The following is a 22396-nucleotide window of genomic DNA, read 5'->3' on the forward strand; positions in this document are numbered from 1 at the left end:
AAAAAGTATATTTAAAACTTTGTACATTGAATTTAGTACCTGTTTCTAGCACTTAAGAATCCTTGCTATGGGCTGGAGAGATGGCTCAGTGGTTAAGAGCACTGGCTGCTCTTCCAGAGGTCCTGAGTTCAAATCCCAGCAACCACATGGTGACTCACAACCATCTGTAATGAGATCTGATGCCCTCTTCTGGTGTGTCTGAAGACAGCGGCAGTGTACTTATATAAATAAATAAATAAATCTTCGAAAAAAGAATCCGTGCTATAATGAAGTCTTCCCCCAGTATCGCCTTCCTTGGCAGCTCATCTTTCATTCCAGAAGTGTTATCTTCGTATTATAAAGCATTTGGAAATCCTAACGGGAAGAACAACTGACTGTGGTGGAGAGTCATCTTAGTTTATTTACAGTTTTTCTTGACTTTCCCCTCCAGTGCTATATCTGCCATGCAGCTGTATTGTCTTGGGAAGCAACATAGAAAAGCAAAGGGCTGCCAAGTTTTAGTTGGCAGGCAGGCCAGGGGTTGACTCTCTGCACTGTCATTGCAAATAGAGTAAACTTGAACAAGTGTTGAGGTTTGATCTTTTGCTGTGTATTTGTAATGCTGAATACTGGCCCCCAGGTCTGGTTGCCCAAGGATGAGGAGATCCTCACAGAGACCAAGCGAGGCTATGTAACCTTGCTCCTTAGTTTAAAACTATTGGTTGAATAAAGATGCCCACGGCCTATAGCTGGGCAGAAGGGAGGTAGGTGGGGCTTTGGTTCCCGTGCTTGGGGTCTATGGGAGGACCACAGAAGGAGAGAGAGAAGGTGGAGCGAGAAGACACTTGAGGTAGGTGAATCATAAAAGGTGGTCATGAGGGCAGGAGTAAGAGCAGCCCAGGCAGAACACAGCAAGTCACATCTCGGGGTTATTGACAGGAAAGCAGACAGGACAGCTTAGAAGATGATAGGTATCTACCCGGCTCTAGTGCGGTCTAAGGCTTATTAGAAATACAGAAGTGTTGTGTCTTTTATCTGGGAACTGAAAGCTGGAAGGCGGGGTAGAAACCACCAATTAATAATGACATTTACTACAACAAGCAGTCTCCCAAGACTTTCTATTGGCTGTTAAAGGAAGGCGATAGCAGTGCTCATCTCGGGGTCACCGTGACGTGAGGACTCTGTAATGCTTGGCATGGAGTGACAGAGCAGGCTTGGTCTAGAGCTAGGCAGCTACTACCACTGCTGCCCTGGTTGTCAGAGTAAATGGAAAGTCTTCCATAATGGTTGATATAAAGCGATTGCCCCCAAATTGCCCCACTACTTTGTCTCCCCCCCCCCCCCAGCTGGGGACCGAACCCAGGGCCTTGCGCTTGCTAGGCAAGTGCTCTACCACTGAGCTAAATCCCCAACCCCACCCCACTACTTTGTAATGCAGAAGCAGCTTCACAAGCCCTTGTCCCTCAGTATCTGCTGGTAGGTCTCTTGTATTAGTTACTCCCCTGTTTGTCAGACTGACAGTTTCTTTTTTTTTGGTTCTTTTTTTTTTTTTCCGGAGCTGGGGACCGAACCCAGGGCCTTGCACTTCCTAGGTAAGCGCTCTACCACTGAGCTAAATCCCCAGCCCCCAGACTGACAGTTTCTTAATTGCTACTCTTTTGGACAGCTAGTTAAAATGTAGCCAGCTTTTCACTGAAACTAAGGTTTCTAGGATGCGTCTTGTCTTGTCACGGGGATGCTCATTTCCAGTTCATTCTTCAGTGGCAAATGGAAACCTCTGACTACTGATGACTTTATATTGTGAAGGCTGTTTGTTAAGCCCCTCCCTTTCTATGTGGGCTTGTCTCCCGTACATAATGCTTCAAGCCAGTTTTCTTCTATGCCTAATACTTTTATGTTTGCCTTTGTTTGCTACCAAGTTCTTGAGCCACATGGCTGCAATTGGAGCTAATAAGTTCCTGAGTCAGGGTGGCAGTGAACCCCATCCTATTCCCTTTCAGGAATGTGCTTACAGAGTCATAGGCCCTGTTTAATGCTGACCACAGGCTGGCTCAAGCCTTTCACCTGGTTTTTGAGAGAAAACCCTTTTTGCTAACACACCCTTTACAAGAGGCTGCCCTGCTTGTTTGTGACACGGTGTCATGTTAACAAGACTCTCTTTCTTGGCACTGCAATATCACTGCCGTAGTCTTTACCAGTCATTCTCAATATTCATTATCTCTCTGCCATGTGAAATGAGATAGGATCCTGTCTCCTGTCCCAGAGCTTAGGAGGAAACTGTAAATATGCCCTGTTGCCTCTCTGGCTGAGCCGGCCTGGCCTGGCCTGAAATGACTTTGTTGAGCACACCAGCCAAAGTGCACCTGTTGCTTCAGAAATGGAAAGGGAGGGGCCGTTTACTCCCAGTGGGTCCTGATAGTTTTCAGTTGCCCAATCACATAATGAACCGGGCAGAATCTGCTCTAACAACTTTTCTGCTTTTCACAGCTTTGATGACATAGTTTATGGACTTGCCTTTGTCCAGGAAAGCTTCATTTGGGATACAGGATAGGTAAATGTGTGCCTCCTGCTGGGTAGAGTTAGGCATGAAAGCTCACCAGAACACCAGGACATTGTTTCTGCTGCCTCCATAGAGAAAGGAATGACTGAAGGACTAGGCACGCCATAGATGATAAGAGCAGAATCATCTCTCCAGTCCTGTGCGCCAGCCTTTTAAAAACAGTTTTGCTAACTCTTTAGGAATTTCATACATTGTACTTTGATCATATTCACTCCCCTTCCCCAGTTCCTTCCAGATCCATGCTCCATTCCACACCCATCCAACTTTGTATCCTCATTAAAACAAAACAAAACGCAAACAACAACAACACCACATCTCGTCCAGTAGCTCTGGGTGTGTGGCATCAACTGGAACTTATTTAACCTACCCTTAAGGAAAATTAGCTTCCTCTTTCAGTACCTATCAATCACCATAGCTCCTCAGCTAGGGGTGGGGCTTCATGACTACCGCCACCTTCTGTGCTAGCAATTCTGATGGCTCGAGCTTGCACAAGTTTTGTGCGTGCTGTCACAACTGCTGTGAGTTCATATGGACTACTGACATTCTCCTCCACGTTTGTAGCTGCTCTAATCACAATAGGCAGGAAATGGAAACAGCCTATATGCCCATCGGTGGATGGGTGAATTATAGAAGTGTAGTACATTTACATAATGGGATTGTTCAGCTTCTAGGAAAACATGAAATTATTAACTGAGAAGGTAAGTGACGAAAGCTTAAAATAATTATTCCATGTGAGGTAACCTAGACCCAGAAAGACAAATGTTGCATGTTAGAATCTTCAGATACGTTTGTATCTGACAGAAGTCAAGAAATTAGTAAGAGGCCATGGTGATGGAGCTTTCAAGGGAGGGAAGATCGAACATAGATATATGAATGAGAAAGTTGCAGCAGGAAGGATGAAATGGGGTGGAAGAGTAATACAAGGAGGGCTGACTAACACTAAAAATCTCTGAAAAACTCCTACCACAGAAGCTCCTAAGATATATGGATTATATAAACCTGAATTGTAGGCTGTTGTCACTACCTTGTTACCTTCCAAAACTTTACAGCAAGATCCCATTGCTTAGGGTACTGCATACTTGTTATGTGAGAGATCAAGCTGGTGTTGATCTGGAAGATTCATCTCTACTAGGTAGCTTTTATAGTGCTGGAAAGTGCTGTGCATTCTCTTAGAGGACAAAATCGTCAATCTTGTACAGTATGAACCCTGCATGCTACGATAATGACCAGCCTTGCAAGAATGGCCATTCGTGCAATAGTGATAGTAACATCATAAGAGTAACCAAGCAGTTTTTAATTGAATTTGAAGCCCACTCCTCAAGATAGAACCCACACCATGCCTGCACTGTTACTGGGTCCAAGAACTTGTGGTAAGAGAGGTTATAGGGCCTAGGGGAGAAACTACTACTATTAGTCTGCGTGCCTTAGTTAGGATTTCCATGGCTATGAAGAGACACCATGACCAAGCCAACTCTTATAAGGATAATACTTAATTGGAGCTGGCTTACAGGTTCAGAGGTTCAGTCCATTATCATCAAGGTGGGACCAAGGTAGCACCCAGGCAGGCATGGCTCAGGAGGAGCCAAGAGTTCTACATCTTGATCTAAAGGCAAACAGGAGAGGACTGGCATCCTCAGGCAGCTGGGTCTCAGAGCATATCCCGACAGTGACACTTCCTCCAACAAAACCACATCTGCTCCAACAAGGCCACACCTCCTAACAGTGCCACTCCCCAAGCCAAGCTTATTTAAACTACCAGTCTGCTAACTGAACATAGAATTAAACGAATTTCTAATGACTTGATATTAAACCTATAAACTAGTGCATCTCTCAGGCTTCATCAAGGATGGTTCCTTTTGCAGTAGGTCAAAGTGCAAAGAATGAGAGACTGTGGATAGCTCAGCTCTAAACGGGGCGTCTGTGTCATGCTCCCTCCTCTTATGGCACAGGTATAATTGTGGAAGAGGGATGGATGACAGGGAAACTGCTTTCTGTGCTAGCCTTTAAATGAGAGGCTCAGTTTAGTTTCACCACAGTAGATAGAGAAAGGCAGAAGTGTCAGGTGTTCAATGCCAACCTGGGCTACGTAGTGGAACACTGTCATAAGCAACAAACATGCATATGGGCATATATGTACATATACACGTATAGAAGTTCATCGGAATCTGTAATGGCATTGCCTTTAACACAATTTCAGTTTTACATACTCAAGACTTGTCAAGCAAGGCAAAATACAGGTCCTAGACACCAAATTGTCTTCATTTTACAGTTCCTTACACGTCTATACAGGTCCTAGATACTAAATTTTCTTCATTTTACAGTTCCATGGCTTTATTTCCTATGCTTTATTCTGTTTTTGTGTCCATAGTCTTATGATTTCCATAAAACACATACATTTTTCCAATAATTATAAAACATAACAAAATAGTAAAAATAAAATGAAGTTGCATCAGACAAGGGGAAAACATTAGAATAATGGGAGTTAAGTTTAGTATGAATTCAACTTCTTCCCTTTTTGCCTGGCTTCTGTTTCAGGTCCCTTATCCTTTTGGCACAGTCTAATAGGCTACATTCTCCTGACTGCCATTGGAACTGAAATTTCACTAATTGTTTCAGATCAGGTGACAATTGTGTTTGTAACTTTGTCACCAATGCTGAGTCACACACCTCTGATGCCAGTTCTCTCAAGGCAGAGGCAGGCGGGTCTGTGCATGTTTGAGCCAAACCTGGTCCACACAGGAGGGCTCAGGCCAGTCGGGGCTGCATAGTGAGACCCCATTTCAAAGAAGAAAAAATAGCAAAACCAAATAAAAACAAGTACTGAACCAGTGAGGGCTGGATTATTGCTCCTACAGGAAATACATGGTGAGCATTTTCTGCAAATCCCTGTTCATAATATTTCTAACCTATCAATACATAACCTTGTATCACTGTGTTCTGTTTAAAAATGTCTTACTAATTAATATGTGTTGTCCCTTTGTTAGAGTTAAACTTACGGCCACAACTCTTAATCAAATGAAGTTTACCAGGCACACACGTTGCCTGCATGAGGCACATCTAAGTTTGTGTTTAGGAACAGTATGTCAACAGGATACACAGAGAGCAACAGGAAATTGCCAGCAAAAAGTACAAATATCTAACACCATGCCCTGTGAAAAGGATCCTTGTTTATAGGGTGAAAGTGGGCGGTATCCTGTTGGTTTGGGTGGGGTTGGGGGGAGAATGGCAGGGGACTTAACACCTCTACCACCGAGCTCCATTCTCAGTTCGAACATTATCTCATTTAACTTCTGCTGCAGACAAATGACCAGGGTGGGTTTCATTTGTTTCTTTGGGTTTTGTTTTGTTTTGTTTTTCCTGTAAATGTCTGCAGAGAGCCACAAAAGCACCGTGAGGGTTGAATTTGAAATTACAAATAAACTTAAATGCATAGGCAGTTCGCAAATAATGTGTGAAAAGACCAAGTCCATAAACATTTCCTTCCAATTAATGAAAACTACAAAACCATAATTAGTTTTTAATTAGTCATCAGCCTTACAGCTTTCATTTTAGGACCTGTAGACTTAATCACTGAGAAATGAATTAAAGAACTAGAATCCAGGTGGAGGCCAAAAGAGTTTGAGCTGCACACTGGGGAAGCCCTGATGGCTGGGAGTACAATTATGTGGGTGATTCTGTTAAAGAATCAGAAAGAAAACAAGGAGACCTTATGTCTCAGAGTGCTTCTATGTTCCATGAAAGACACTGTTAAAATATGGGTGCAAAAGCCACCAGGCTGAGGTTTTACACAGAACAAGCATGTGTTACAGTGGAGTAAAGCCAGTGTCTTAGGCAGTGGCTGAGCCCTGTTCCTGATGTCCTGTAATGTAGAAGACAGAACTCACTAGTGAGGAAGAAACTGGAAATTTAACGGGTGCATTTCTAAATAAGGTGCTGACCACGGAGCTCAGCTTCCTGACAGCAGATAGTAAGATCCGAAGGGAGAGAAATGACTTAAGACAGACTTGTTAAGAGATGAAGCAGAGTTTAAGGATTAAGAACTTAAACAGAATGCTCAGTCCACCCGTACTCCAAAAATTGTAACATGAAAGAAGTGGTCAAGAGGCCATTTGATGAAGGGGGTTAATATGCACAGGAGGCATTTAATTAACGACCAGAGGAAAACTAGCATGCTTGAGCTCGAGAAGAAGGGAACGGAAAGGGTGGAGGGGGGCTGCCAGACTTTTGCAGTTTGATAGACTAGGACTAGGGTTATCCAATTAATGAGCACTGTTCTTCCAGACCAGGAAGAAACCATTCAGAGATCATCAAGGTGGCTTCTTTAGGTTCAAATGGGGCTGGGGGGCAGGATCACTGGGTCTTTCACCTGAAGCTGCAGGTGCAGCGCCTCAGAGCCACTCTATGTGGAAGCACTTGTTTCAGCTCATGGCGAGAAAAATGTCTGCTGCAGGATGCACTGTACCTGGAGTCTCTCCCTTATCTGATTTAGAAGATATTTGTGATTATTTTAAATTATCAACCTAATGCAACAGAATTACCTGAGAATGTATCTGTCTACTCACTTATTTTGAGAGCGGGTCTCACTTTGTAGCCCTGGCTGGCCTAGAACTTGTTATGTAGAACAGGCTGGTCTCAAACTTTCAGAGATTTGCCTGCCTCTGCCTCTTGAATACAAGAATTAAAGGCCTGCGCCATCATGCCCAGCAAGAAGGAAGTCTGAACTCAAGAGTCGTCTAGATCAGGATTGCCTTTAGCATGCCTGTGGTGGAATTTCTGGATAGTTAATTGATGTGAGAAGGTCCCCCCCACCTTGGGTTGCACCAGTCCCTAAGCAGGGGCTCCTGACCTCTATGAGGAGGGACCTTAGGTAGGTAGGTGTTGGAACATGTGAGCGAGTTCCTAACTGATTACTCTCATTTAAAAAACCCCACCCCCAGGCATGTGCTTAGCTTTTCTGTCCTACAACATCACAATGATAAGATGTGGTTTAGGGGCTGGGGATTTAGCTTAGTGGTAGAGCGCTTACCTAGGAAGCGCAAGGCCCTGGGTTCGGTCCCCAGCTCTGAAAAAAAAAAAACAAAAAAAAAAAAACAAAAAACAAAAACAAAAAAAAAAAAAGGGCTGGAGAGATGGCTCAGCGGTTAAGAGCACCCGACTGCTCTTCCAGAGGTCACGAGTTCAATTCCCAGCAACCACATGGTGGCTCACAACCATCTGTAAAGAGTTCTGATGCCCTCTTCTGGTGTATCTGAAGACAGCTACAGTGTACTTATATATAATAAATAAATAAATCTTAAAAAAAAAAAAATTTCTAAAAAAAAAAAAAAAAAAAAAAAAGATGTGGTTTAAACAGTGGCATCGTTTGTGCCAAATTCCGAAGCAACCTTCCTGCAAAGGCCATTGGACACAGAATCTGTGTGATGCTGTACCCATCCCGGATTTAAACTAATGGAGAGTAAATAAATAAAAGTAGATTTGTGCTCTTGTTAAAAAAAAAAAATGTGGTTTGAAGCCAAGTGTGACAGCCTATGCCTATAATATCGGCACTTAGTGCTGGGGCAGGGGATATGGTACACATTGAATGCAAGCCTGTCTTCAGAGCAAGACCCCAATTAAAACAAATAAAACATGGCAGGAATTGGGCCTCACCAAACATGGACTCTTCTGGTGCCCTAATCTTGGACTCCCCAGCCTCTAGAATATGGTATTCCGTTATAATAGCTATGTGGCCTAAATAATTTCTGTTCTATGTACTGTTGTCCTTGGTGATGTCTTGAGTTGGAACCGTTCGTGAGCATGTCCACACCACAGACATAGACTAAAAACATCATTTATTTTTGGTACCCAGAGATGTGACTGATACCTCAAATTGTTGTAAGAAGACTTATTTCTAAAGCAGATAGTTTTACAGGGTTTTCACGGTTAGTAACTATTTGGCTACTATTTATAATTATATTGTCATATGAAGTTTAGGAAATAGATTTCATTTTCAGGATGTTTTGTTGGTTTCCAGTTGATGCTGATGTCTATAAGTCACCGACAGAAACTACTTAACCCCCAAAGGTTCACTTTAGCCCATTTTCTCCACTTGCTTAAACAGCTGAAGTCGTGGGATGTTGTCATGGAAGGTCTTTGTTCACTTGTGTGGCCTTTTATTCTGGAGGGCAGGGATAGGTTCACTGTACCAAGTTCTCAAAAGCAGGCAGTCGTGCCAACAGGTTTGTGAAGGTTCCCTGTGGATGTTAAAAGAGAGGAAGATTTGTAAACCAGAGATAGTCAGGCTGCACGCTCCTCGGTTGTCTGAGCTCTTGATGGTGTACACCCTGCAGCGCTGGGCACTGCTATGCACGTCTCCTGCTGGCTGCCCAGGAGATAAGGCCCTGTACTCCCAACACCAGAGATAGGGCAAACTGTTGGATGGTACCCACTCTGTCTTACTTATCTAGGAATTGGGTGTTTGCTGTGGAGTGTGTGTGTGTGTAAAAGTCATCCTAGTAATTCTAAGACAATGTGGTTTGACTCTATTATTCTCAGAGACAGACATAGGCACATCCCTTATGCCTCTAGCTCCTACTGCCCAGCAGAGACTCTCACCAGAGAAATTGTGATTCCCCAGTTATAAGAAAAAAGGACTCCTCACAAATACGTTGTCTCTAGTTTGGGGCTAAGAATTAAAAGAGCTGAACTGTGGTTTCACTTTATCTTTAATTAGCTACTTGCCTCCCTTGTGTCTCCCGTGAATCACAGGAGTGGCACACAATGGCCTCCCTGGCTCTCTGCATTCCTCAGTTCCTCAGTTTGTGATTATTTGTAGTGCCTTTTTAAATAAAAAGAGAACACTCCCACAGATTTCTTCTGCCTCCGAGAAACTGGTTTGCAGTGTCTTCACCAACAGATGATTTAAATTTTTATATCAGTTATTCTTTGATAATTTCATACGTATATACCAGGATCACATCCCCCCACTTACTCTTTCCAACCACTTTGTATCCCTCCCAGTGCCAGTCTGACTTAGTCTACTGACTTAGTCTTTGTTGTCATCATCTTCTCCCTCCTCCTCTTCCTCCTTTCCCTTCTCCCTCCTCTCCCTCCTCTTCTTCATCTTTGTCCCTCTGCTCCTCCCCTCCTCCTCCTCCCCTTCTTCTTCTTTTCTATTTTGTTTTTCGATAAGTCAGGCCAATGATTGCTGCCTATATGTGCATACGTGTAAGGCCATCCACTGGAATATTGAGACATTTACCAACAAACCAACGAAGAAGTGTGTGTGCGGCTCTCTTCTCCAGCAGCTACCAATTGCCAGTAGCTCCTCAGTGAAGGGCAGGGCCAGGAGAGCGTCTACCCCCTCTGTATGGCCGGTGCAACATCGTGCGCATGATTGCCATGGCACACCTGGCATTTCTCAGCAGTCGCCACCATCCTCCAGCCTTTACATCCTGCTCATGTCTTTGTGATGTTTCCTGCACTTGGCAGAGGGTGGGGATAATAGAGACGCCCCATTGAGGGCTGAGCACGGAGTCTCTTGTCAGCCTTTTGGCCTCCTGGGTATGTGTGCACCTGTTGCTGCCCACTGCTTACAGAAGTGCCTCTGAGGGAGGTTAGGAGCAGCCCAGGCACTTCACCAGATCCAGGCCCTTTAAGTTAAATCCTTTTGGCGACATGTATCATTTAAAGAGAGCTCTGCATAGTATTTGATCTATCAGACAGTTACTGACGCTGTTGTTCTTCTCAAACAGGTTGAGAAGGTTAAGGTTTTGTTATTTCTCAAAAGTTTAAACATGAATTTGAGTGCCTCCCAGAGGCTTTGTTGGAATGGAATTTTGGGGAAAACTGAGAAACCAAGAGTTAATGTTGGCCATTTACTTTCTCTAGTTGTAGCTTTGGTGAGACTTGAGTTAGGAATCTATGCCTAGAGATGTTACCCTCTCTCAGGAAAGCGTCAAGCTCACTACGACTTAACCGCTGGCTTTACCATAAGGAATGTGTCTTTATAGGTTAGTTAGGAACCCTTTGGCTACAGTAAGCAGAAGTCTAATTCAAACTAGCTTAAATAACAAGGAAATTGCTGATTCAAATAACTAAATACAGAGAAGCAACATGCGTCAGGGTCAGTTCTAGCCCACGTTGTGTGCTCTGCTTTTCTGGGCTTCTAGAATTACCTCAGCTGACCTTCGTTGTGGAAAAATAGTAATTGTTTGCATTATATTCATATGCCACATTGTGGGCTTTCTCAACAGTGATGCTTTAACATTTAGGGCCAGATAATTCCCTGCTGTGGGACTGCCCTGTGCAATGCAGTGTGGTCAGCAGTGGCTGTGCCTGAAGAGCGTCTAGATTGTGATAATCAAAACTGTCTCTCAATAGTTCACAAGTGGGAGTGGGGAACAAAACCACCCCATTGAGAACTACTGGCCTAGAAGAAGAATGACCAGATTCAGCAAGTACTTATCTGGGAGGAAATGTGTTCCCTAGAAAATCTCAAGGAAGGAAGGCTAAGAGCTCCATCAGATCTCCACAGCTCACTCTGAATATGCTTCTCTCTTCTTCTCCCTGCCAGTGAGGATTACGGAAAGAATTTTAAGGACATTACGAATCTCATCAATAACACCTTCATTCGGACGGAGTTCGGCATGGCTATTGGTCCCGAGAACTCTGGAAAGGTGAGGCTCATTCTTGTACGTCAAGTTGGCGCTCCATACTACCTGAAGTGTGGGAATGATTCAGATGTTCACAGTATTGCGTTTGTGATCATTAGTTTCAACTGTCAACGTGACACAGTCTAGGAAGAGCCTCAGCCAAAGGTCGTTTAGATCAAATTGGCCTGTGGCGAGTCTGGGGGACTGACCTGATTGCATTAAGATGCAGGAGGACCTAGCTCACTATGGGCAGCGCAATTCCCTAGGCAGAGGATTGCGAACTGAGTATGGGAAGGCTGCTAAGCAGAACCCTGTAGCATGCATACATGTATGCATACATGTATGCATTCACTCTGCTCTTGACTGTAGATGTGACCAGCTTGTCCAGGAAATGATGGGGTGTAATCTGTGTAATCTGAAAGTGTAAGCCAAATAAACCCTCTCTCCCCTGAGTTGTTTTCTGTTAGGATGTTTTTATCACAGCAACAGAAATGAAATTAGGGCAGCATTTTAGTTTGACACTGCTGTATTTTAAAATTAGACATAGTTTGACCTTATAAAGAATTGGATTTAGAACAGTTTTGTTTTTTTTTTCCTGGCTCACATCTGAGATGCACCAAATTCCTTCATACTTAGTGTGGTAGTTGGTCAGCATTGCAAGAGCTACTCCCTACAATACTGTAATCTTTGTGGAAACTATCTCAAAACTAACTAGAGTCAAAAAAAAAAAATCACAGTATGGTGCATTGGCCCAATATATATTCTTGGAGTAGTAAATAATGTATTTTTATAATTTCTCTCTCTTCTGGATCTAAAATTTCCTTAACTAATCCATGTGTATGTGCATATGCACACAGGCACGCATGCATGTACACACACACACGGGCACACTCATTCACACCACCTTCCCAGGTGTTCACAGTGTTATCCCCTAACCCTGATGTCTTCTCTTCCTGGGCAGGTGATATTAACAGCAGAGGTGTCTGGGGGAAGCCGAGGAGGAAGAGTGTTCAGGTCATCAGACTTTGCCAAGAACTTTGTACAGACAGACCTCCCCTTTCATCCTCTGACTCAGATGATGTACAGCCCTCAGAATTCTGATTACCTGTTAGCTCTCAGCACTGAAGTAAGTCCAGTTGAATTTGCCTTTCCTTGTTTACAGGGTCAAAATATACTGACTTTAAAGGATGTCCTAGAGTGTTTGCACTAGACTTCTTTCCAACGTCTCCTTACAATGAGATGTGTAATTTTACACTCTGTTCCTATCTGGGTGTGACTTCTCTATACCACCTCTTTCAGGTATGTGTGGTGTACGATTGTTGTTGTGTGTTTTTTAATGAATGGATGTGTGCAGCTGGAATAGTGAATTGGAACACTTTGCAGTCATTGTTCTTGAGCTGCGAAGGATGAGTATAGATTGTCATCCTCCAGAGGACAGGGAGTTGAGGAGAACAGCCCCCCCCCACCCCACAAGGCTGCTTCTGCTTAGATGAGCCCCCGCCACTTTCTGACGATCTCGGATATTTCTGTCCCACCCCCACTGAGCCGAGCAGTGAGCTCCATGGCCAGCGGAATCGAGGTTGACAAACAGTGTGTTCTTAACTGCTAACTACATGTCAAAGCAGTGGCCAAGCCCACCTTTAAGACCTCTCTTTGCTTGGCTCCATGAACCCATTTTCTTTGGTCTCTAGATGGTCCTTAGTGCCTTTCATAAACTTGTGTCACCTTACCCTTAACTGCTTTCTGTTCACCTGACAGTGAGCAGCCACTTCTACTTGATTCTCCACTCCTAAAGACTCTCAGGTCTTACTTCTGGCTCTGGCTTTCCCATAGGCCAGCAGATTCCTGTCTTGCTGGCCCCAAGTGTCTTCAAGTGTGTGTCCCATAGGCACCTCAAGCTCAGTGCCTCCTGAGCTTCACTGCTCTTCTCTCATGCTTCTCTCATGCATGCTCTTACATTATCTATAGCAATTAGTGGCTCACTGTGCCCTACACCCCACCTGATGATGTTACTGACACACACACACACACACACACACACACACTGAACTGTTAGAGATCAGTTCTATTCTGGCTGCATTTCTCCCTGATCCCATTGCTCAAGGCCCGGGTTGAAGACTTCATTAACTCCTAGTAAACCAATTCATGCTTACCTCATATCCTACTTCTAGCTGTGTTGCTCTGACATCCATCTTTCCCATTCACGTCTATGGTTGTCACCTAAAAAAGGCGAAGCTGCGATCCCCCTCTTAGAGTACCATCCTGCTGGGAACTCGCACACAATGAGAGCCAGGTCCGTCGGCCTGGCCAGGAAGGCATCCCCTGAACTCTCCTCACCTCTCTGAGGTGAGACGCTCCTCATCTTCTCCCCGTGGGATTTTGCACCATTTTTTTTTTATCTTTATACTCCTCCATGTTTGTGCCCTTCCTGCCTTTGCTAGTCTTCCCTGGTCTTCTTCACTAGTGATTCTGCCTCCCTTTGAGCATAGCACTCATCATTTCTGTCAGAGCAGTGCTCTTCAGTCAACTGTCACTGTGCAGTGCGCCCCATCTTCCACACTGGACCCCGTCCATAACACCATATGGTAGTGAGCTTTCTTATTCATATTCCTTGATAAACGTCAAGATCATTGCGAGGTGAGAATGCAATGTCTGGTATGGTGCCTGGCACTCTAGTGCTTTATATGACTTGTTATTCTCAATTCTAAAACCAGAAGGAGCCTGAGTCATATGTGTGTGTGTGCAGTGTGTATGCTTGTATACGTGTGCAGGTATATGTGTATGTATGCATGTGTACATGTTTGTGTGTATATGTGTGTATATATGTGCACATGTGTGTGTATGCTTGTATACGTGTGCAGGTATATGTGTATGTATGCATGTGTACATGTTTGTGTGTATATAGGTGTGTACGTGTGTGCCTGTGTGTGCATACGTGTGCGTGTGTGTGTACATGCGTGTATGTGAGTGTGTCTTGCTCAGGCAGCTCCAGTGTTTGCGTCTACCTTTCTGACTGGTTGAATGTGAATGACTAAAGGTCATGTAAACTGAACAGAATAAAGCTGGAATTTTGATAAGTCATTTATAATCTTTCAGAATGGCCTGTGGGTGTCCAAGAATTTTGGGGAAAAATGGGAAGAAATCCACAAAGCAGTATGTTTGGCCAAATGGTGAGTAACACAAGACTCCATCTGTCAGAGCCCTAAACCTTAGCACTGCCCACGTCACATGACTGAACGGCAAGTACTTGCTACGTGCCAAGTGCTCTTCAGGGTCCCATGAGGAGTAGAGAGGTCTGGGACACAGACCTGGACCTGGAGGAGCTTCTAATTGTGCTGGAAAGGGATTTTGCCTCAATGAAGGTTACAAGGGCCGTGACTGCTATCTACAGAAGTTTTCTCTCCGTAGCTGATAATATCTATTGGAACAGGAAATGGATCTTTAACATTCGGTCTTTGGTACTTCTGTGTAGTCAGGCTTACACTTGCTTGTCTAGCACTCCAAACTCAGGAAACGCTGAAAGGACTTCCAGACTGGCGTGAAAACACTCCCTTGCCTTGGCAGCATGCCCTGCCCCTCAGTTCCCTCCAAAGACCGAGTGCCAGAGGCAGCTCTGACTTAGCGGTGAAGTCGCCTGTGTTCAGCCTGGCTGTTACTAGTCAGCAGCTCACCCTCTCTGCGCTTCGGTTCCCCCTCCATGAGAGGAGACCTCTCAGCAGAATATGGAAGGTGCGAAGCAAGGATTGAACCAGCAGCCTCAGGCCTCCCACATTCTCCTTCCAGAACTGTGTTCTCTGTCTCTTTCCCACTGACAAATTTTACCAAGTGCAGCAGTCTGGTTTCCCTGTGTAAAGCAGATTGCTGTCAGAGGCGAGCTCTGGGGCTGGTACAGCAAGCACATAGCAGCTTCAGAATTACAGTCTGAACGCTGGAGGCAGGCAGGAAAACCATGTTAAAACAGACGAAACTCAGAACAAAATTACTGCGCCAAATCAAGGAGAGACCCGTACCTCAGCAGCATCCGGCTTGATGTGGTTAATACTCTCGGGGCTGACCCATAATCTTAAGAGTTTAATGCATTCCACTTCAGGAACCAGAAGAAGTAAATCACACACATTTGAAATATATCTACAAAGATCACGTAAAATACTAGTTATGCTATGTAAACGAGATGGGCCTTCCCCAGAAGCACTCGCCAGATGATTTTACAGCGCTATTGTGCGCATGTACATCTGATTTTGTGGTATGTGTTTTAATCAGTGGTGTTGGTACTACATAGGACTTAACAGGAAGGAAGTCATTTTTATGGTAACTAAGTTAATAAATCGTTTTTCCTTTTCATTGTCGCTGTTTTGAGCCATGGTTTTCTCTGTGTAGCCCTGGCTGTCCTGGAACTCGATTTGTAGACCAGGCTAGCCTCGAACTCAGAATTCCACCAGTCTCTGCCTCCCAAGTGCTGGCATTAAGATATGTGCCATCACACCCAGCCCTCCATGGGTTTTTTTTTTTTAAAGATTTATTCATTTATTATATATAAGTACACTGTAGCTGTCTTCAGACACACCAGATGAGGGCATCGGATCTCTTTATAGATGGTTGTGAGCCACCATGTGGTTGCTGGGAATTGAACTCATGACCTCTGGAAGAGCAGTCGGGTGCTCTTAACCACTGAGCCATCTCTCCAGCCCCCTCCATGGGTTTTTTACCTTCATTTTTTTCTCCTGTGAGTTTTGTGTGTGGTTATGTGTGCACACCGCGTGAGTGGGGTTCCTATGGAGGAGAACCATCAGACCTTCAGGCATAGAAGTCCCAGACAGTTGTGAATCATTTGAGTACTGGGAACTGATCCCAAGTCCTCTGCAAGAACAACAAATACTAGTAACTACTGAGCCATCCCTCCAGCCCTGGCATTTTTCTTTTTTAGGGAATGTATTTGCTTAGCTTTAAAGTCAAGGTAGCTAGGCTGCTCAGGCAGCTAAGTTACCTTTCATCTCTTGAAGTTTTCAGTCCAAAGTTCTGAAAAAGCATGCTCAAACCCAGAACCTTTGGCTGGTGTCATCTATAAGTGCTGTCAGGGCCTAGATCTCATCCCTTGCAAATTGCTTTTCCAAGTTTCATTTTAAATAATTCAACCTCTGACCTAGTTGTATATTTGAGATGGATGAACTAAATTATTTAGCTCATAAAAAGCAGTGAGCTAAATTCAGGTGGGAAACCACAAAGCCTAAAACCTAGCAACTGATCTGAAGATACCAGTCTGTGTGGCAGGTGCAGTAGGTCGCACATCATGCAATTAAAACAACCTACTCGATGAGAAACGAGTGGCCAACAGTTAGTGTAGCAGGACACAGGGACCTAGCACAGGGCTTCTCACAGGCTTGCATCTCATCCACTGGGCCACAAAGTCATTCCAACAGGGATTTTCACCTTTATTACCAATGATGGATTGGGCTGCAGGAGTCATTATTGAGGGAGCTCTTCTGTGCGCTTTGAAATCTTTGAAAGCTTCCTGGCCTGCACCTACCCCTGCCTGCTTCTCTCCCCACCTCAATTGTGCCAACCAAAAACACTTCTAAGTGGGGCTGGGGATTTAGCTCAGTGGTAGAGCGCTTGCCTAGGAAGCACAAGGCCCTGGGTTCGGTCCCCAGCTCCGAAAAAAAAAAAAGACCAAAAAAAAAAAAAAAAAAAAAAAAAAACACTTCTAAGTGTTCCCAGGAGGCAGAATTTCCCTTGTTTAGAACCTTCTGCTCTAGAATTTTGCAAGAAAAAAAAAAAAAGACTTCTAGTCAGAGTGATGAGGAGAGTCTCCCAGGAGGGCTAGTTTTTAAGCTAGTGCTGAAACATTGTGAGGTTATGAGATTATGATTTAGTGACATGAGAGAGAAGCATCTCACTGGGGGGGGAATCAGTGTGACTGGACGATTCTAACAATACAGTAGATGATGGTAGGAGGCCCCATGGAGCACAGGCTGAGGGCTGCCCCACAGTGGACCATCGGAGCACAACTTGTCCACTTGTCCTTTTGAATTCTCCCTGTAAGCCTGACTAAACACAGGGAACAGCATGCCAGCTGATGTCAGTGTATGGGGATGTTACCCACGCCAGGGACTTTGTGACTAGGCAACATGGTCTCTTAGTAGCCTTAATCCATTTTTTTATCCCTGTCTTTGCCTCTTTATAGGGGACCAAACAACATCATCTTCTTTACCACCCATGTGAATGGCTCCTGCAGTAAGTATATTGGCATCTCAGAAAAGAGTGTTCTGCTCTCCGCTCAGGGTAGAACATTCTGGGTTGTGTATGGTGAAACAAAAGATTTTTCTCAGCCTCCTGCAAGTTCAGTAGCTATAGAAAATTCAAAGCTGTTAATTACTTTTAAAATCTTGAAAGTACAACTAAATTCCTTCATCATGCACAGGTCAATAACAGTGAAACTGCATTGGAAGACGATACAGTTCCGCCTAACGACTGTGTGTTACTTTTCTCATTATTGTGACCAAATACCTGACAAGCACAAGTTAAGGGAAGAGAGGTTACTTTGGCTCTCCGTTTAGTGGGACCAGTCCATCATCACTGAGAAGACATGGTGGCTGAAGCAGCTTTGTCCATGGCAGGGGGTTCCTGCTGTCTGACTTGTACACATCTTGGTGCATCAGGAAGGAGAGTTCAGGTCATGATGAGAAACAAAGGTCATCTTCAAGGCCACCTTTAAGCAACCCATTCCTGCTAACCAGGCCACAGTTGTAAAGGTTCCACAACCTCTCAGAATGATACCACCAACAGACAGTCAAACATCCGAGTCTATAGGGACTACTTCACATTTAGATTATAACATTCCACTGTTGGCTAACACTGTATAATGCAAAATACCTTCAGTCCAACATCAAAAGTTAGCATTGTCTTTAATAGTTCCAACATTGGTCTGAAATTCTATGTCTCTTCTGAGACCCAAGACAGTCTTTCTTAACTGTGAGTCCTTATAAAATCAAAACCCAAGTTGCATGTTTCCAGTATACTATACAAGGGCTTACACAGACTTCTAAGGAAGCAATAGGAGGGCAACATGGAGAGACAGAGCAAAGGACCAAATCCATCAGAGAAGCGAACTCTGTAGCTCCATGTCCACATCTGGGCATCATGATAGCATCATTGGAGCTTCTGAGACCTTGAATGGCCCTTTCCCCTACAGCTCCTGTTACCTGTGGCATTTACGGCCTTTCTTGGGACAGGTCCTCTTGTGCTCAAGCCTTCTTCATATGTGTCTGCATTTCCAGCATCCTGGGATCTGCTGTTAAGCTTCATTCACTTTCTCAGTTGCATGCATTGGTTCCTGTGGGTCTCCCTGAAGAGATTCCGACCCGGCTAATACTTCCAGACTCTGGGCTCTTTCCTGAGACAGATCCTGATGGCTCATTGCTCTTGCATTCAAAGACCACCACGTGGACAGTACTGAAAATCTGCAGCTATCTAGAGATGTACCCCCCTCCCACCTTGGTCAGCAGCTACAGTGGCCTCTAGATGCCCGCAGATGAACCAGGTGGCCCAGAGACTCATGTTCTCAGACATGCTTTTTTGAAAGAAAGTTTGAAAATGACTTTGTGGGGTTTGCCCTAGAGCCGTCATTGGGTAGGGTCCTGCCCTCGAGGCATCGCTCCTATCCTCCGGGTGCAGTGTTTGGCTGTGCATTCATGGCAGAGTTTGGTTGTACTTTCATGGTTCCACTAGTCTCTTTAACAGTCGCAACCACACTGCTTCATCTGTCTTGCTCATGTTTCTTTCTGCAGCAAATTGAATATTTTTCACATCCTTTTCCACTGTTGCCTTTGAATTCTCACTGCAAACCTGACCACACACACAGGGAACAGTAGCCATCACACAATATGAATGTTAAGCTGCCTGTAGATCTCTGCCAAATAAATCAGTCCATTAGTTTGCAGTTGAGCAGTTCAGTCTTACCCAAAACTTCAGGTCATAAGCAGACCTCGATAGATTTTCTTTTTACCAGAATGTAACATGAATGCTGTCCAACCCAGTTCCCACTCAGTAGAGCTCTTAAGTCTGGCCCTCATACCTACATTTCTCTCAGAACTCTGTTTCTTTGAACTTCCACTGGAATGATACATTGACCTGTGCTTTTAGCATTCTTGTACTTAGCTGTACCAGAGCTCCAAACTCTTGCACATTCCTCAAACATGGTCCGTCCATCACTGCAGTGCACTCTTTGATACCTGTACTCAATATTTTCCTCATCACTGACTGACTGTCTTAGTTATTGTTTTAATGCTGTGAAGAGATACCATGCCCATGGCATCTCTTATAAAAGAAAGCATTTAATTGAGACTGGCTTACAGTTTTAGAGATTTGGTCCATTGTCATCATGGCCCAGAGCATGTTGGCACACAGGCACACATGGTGCTAGAGAAGTAGCTGAGAGTTCTACATCTAGATCCTCAGGCAGAATGACATTGAACTGGGCTTGAGTTTCTGAAATCTCAAAGCCTACTTGTAAGAGACATGCTTCCTCCCACAAGAGCATACCTACTTGGTCAAGGCCACACCTCCTAATCCTTCTTACGTAGTGCCACTCCCTAATGACTAAGCATTCAAACATGTGAGCCTATGGGTGCTCCCTCAAACCACCACTCTGATAAAATACTGACAGCAGCAACTTCAGGGAAGAGGGGTTACCTTGGCTCACAGTTTAAAGGGTACAGACCATCATGGTGGAAGAGGCATGGTGGCTGAAGCAGCTCTGCCCCCAACAGTGAGAGTTTGCATCGTGACTTAGATAAGGAAAGCTTACTCTTGTTGATAGTTTCTGGGGTACAGTACACAGTGGCCAGGAGAGCATGGCAGCTGGAGCGGCCCTGCATGGCAGCAGGGACTCTCAGACGACCACTGCTTATTGATGTCTTGTGCCAGACAGCTTGTGCCAGAATCAGAAATAAAAACCACCTTCAAGGCCTGCCCTCAGTGACCCACAGTCCCAAAGATGCCACAGTCCCCTAATAGCACCAAGCGTTTAAACGCATGAGGCTTTGGGGGACATTTCTTATGTAAATTGTAACAGCAATGTAGATAAGACAAACACTAGGCTGTAAACAATAGGCAACAGATATGCATGGAGATTCCAGCAGGATGGGTTGTTATGATGGCCGAGCTATTGGCCTCCCAATCCACGTTCCAGCTTCCAAGCAGAAAGCACAATCTTTTTTTCAATTCATGCGACAAATATCTGAGTCCTTTCTGTAGGCTAAACACTAGTCTTAACGACAGAGCAAAACACCCAGGATTTGCTTTCATGGGACAATAATATAGGGGGGTTAGGTGATAAGCAATGAAGAAAAAACTCAAGATCATTTTAAAGTGTGACAAGAAGAGAGTACAAGGGGTTGGGGACTTAGCTCAGTGGTAGAGCACTTGCCTAGCAAGCGCAAGGCCCTGGGTTCAGTCCCCAGCTCCGAAAAAAAAAAGAAGAAAAAAAAAAAAAAAAAGAGAGTACAAATTGTCACTTGTCATACAGCACTGCATTTGAGTCAGGAACACTCAGAAAACCTCACAGAAATAAAACCCAAATGCAAATTCTCTGTGTATGGTGGTGTGCCGTGTCTGTGCTCTCATCTGATCAACACACACTGGACTTAAATCCTTTTTCTATATTTAAACTTAAGCAATTCTGGAGCAGATGTGTGGACAAGACTCACCAGTAAGTGAAATTTTAATCGATATTTTGTCTTGTTTAAGAAGCTGATCTTGGTGCCCTGGAATTATGGAGAACGTCCGACTTGGGGAAAACCTTCAAAACCATTGGTGTGAAAATCTACTCATTTGGTCTTGGGGGCCGTTTCCTCTTCGCCTCTGTGATGGCTGATAAGGTATTTGCCTCGTTGTCCGATGTCCCTGCTAACACACACCATATGGATATTTCCCACTATGTAGTCCTGTTAGCGTCTCTAGTCTTGCAGATTTTTACATTTTTTACATTTACTTGTTTATTTGGTCTGTGTGTGATATATGTGTTGGGCACACACATGCCATGACAAATATGTGCCAATCAGGGGACAGTTTGCAGGAGTCTATTCTTTCTGCACACCATGTAGGTCCAAGGAATCAAGTTTGGTGGCAAACACTTTCACCCACTGGGCCGTCTTGCCAGCCCCATGATCTTAAGCTTGGGAGAGATTCTGTCTACAGAGGCTGACTGATTCTCAGGCACTACCCCGAGGAGTTAGCCTTTTGTAACTGTGACTAGTCTTGTTTTTAGATGAATAGGTTCAGTGTTTGGCTTTACCCAGACATGAATATCTGGAGGGGGAAGAAAGCAATTCATGTGCTCATTATTCTACAATCATAATTAAAAATCTACGATGCTCTGGGTAGTAGTCTAGATCCCATAAGACAGCAGTGAATTAATAGATACATATCCTACCCTCTGAGCTTGTGTTCAAGTGGGAAGCCCCCGCTAAGCAGGTGTCTTTACTAATGCTCTATTGCTGTAAAGAGACCATGACCATGGCAACTCTTATAAAGGAAAACATTTAATTAGGGCTGTAACTGTGAGCCATTACAGTTCAGAGGTGTAGTCTGTTATCATCATGGCAGGAAGCACGGCAGCATGTAGGCTCACATGGTGCTGGAGAGGTAGCTGAAAGCTCTACATCTGGATCAGCAGGCAGCAGGAAGAGAGAGCAAGACCCTGGGCCTGGCTTGAGCTTCTGAGAGCCTCAAAGCCCACTTCTTCCAACAAGGCCACACCTCCTCATCCCTGTCAAGTAGCACCACTCCTACAGGCCAAGCATGCAAACACCTGAGCCTATGGTGCATTCCTATTCAAACCAGCACAGCAGGAGGACTGTCTAAGAAGAATTGAAGCAGGGCGGAGGGGGACCCTGAATGTGTTGAGGAGGACATCCCTGTGTGAACATCTGGGAGGAAAACAAGTGTGGAATCACCAAGGACAGAGACAGACCCCAGGCCTCTGAAGTCAAGGAGAGTGGCCAAGGAGAGTGGCTCCTGTAGCTGGAGCCCTGGGGAGCATGGGAGGTGGGCCAGCTGTAGCCAGGGGCTTTTATTCTTCAAATTGGCCTTATCAGGACTTAGCTTCCACTGTGGCAGAACAGGTATACCTGAGAGTATAACCAACAATGGACTTCTCTACTCTCCTCTAAGTTCCCCAAAGTAACAACTGAGACTTCTTATATGTGAACAAATGCCTAGGCCCATA

At 44.5% G+C, this 22396-nt stretch overlaps 1 protein-coding gene across 4 annotated transcripts in view; it reads left to right on the top strand.

Moving 5' to 3' along the window:
* The window catches only part of Sort1 (sortilin 1), a 78111-nt gene that overhangs the window by 27929 nt on the left and 27786 nt on the right, over window positions 1–22396 (top strand). For 2 of the 4 annotated variants that reach the window (XM_087635379.1, NM_031767.1), the window contains 5 exon segments: window positions 11094–11196; window positions 12134–12298; window positions 14269–14342; window positions 17354–17403; window positions 20917–21047. In XM_087635379.1, coding sequence (XP_087491505.1) covers window positions 11094–11196; window positions 12134–12298; window positions 14269–14342; window positions 17354–17403; window positions 20917–21047 — 523 coding nt within the window. 4 annotated transcript variants of the gene reach the window in all.

This window comes from Rattus norvegicus, chromosome 2, assembly GCF_021556685.1.
Source record: "Rattus norvegicus strain SHRSP/BbbUtx chromosome 2, alternate assembly SHRSP_T2T, whole genome shotgun sequence".
In the NCBI taxonomy this organism is placed as follows: Eukaryota; Metazoa; Chordata; class Mammalia; order Rodentia; family Muridae; genus Rattus; species Rattus norvegicus.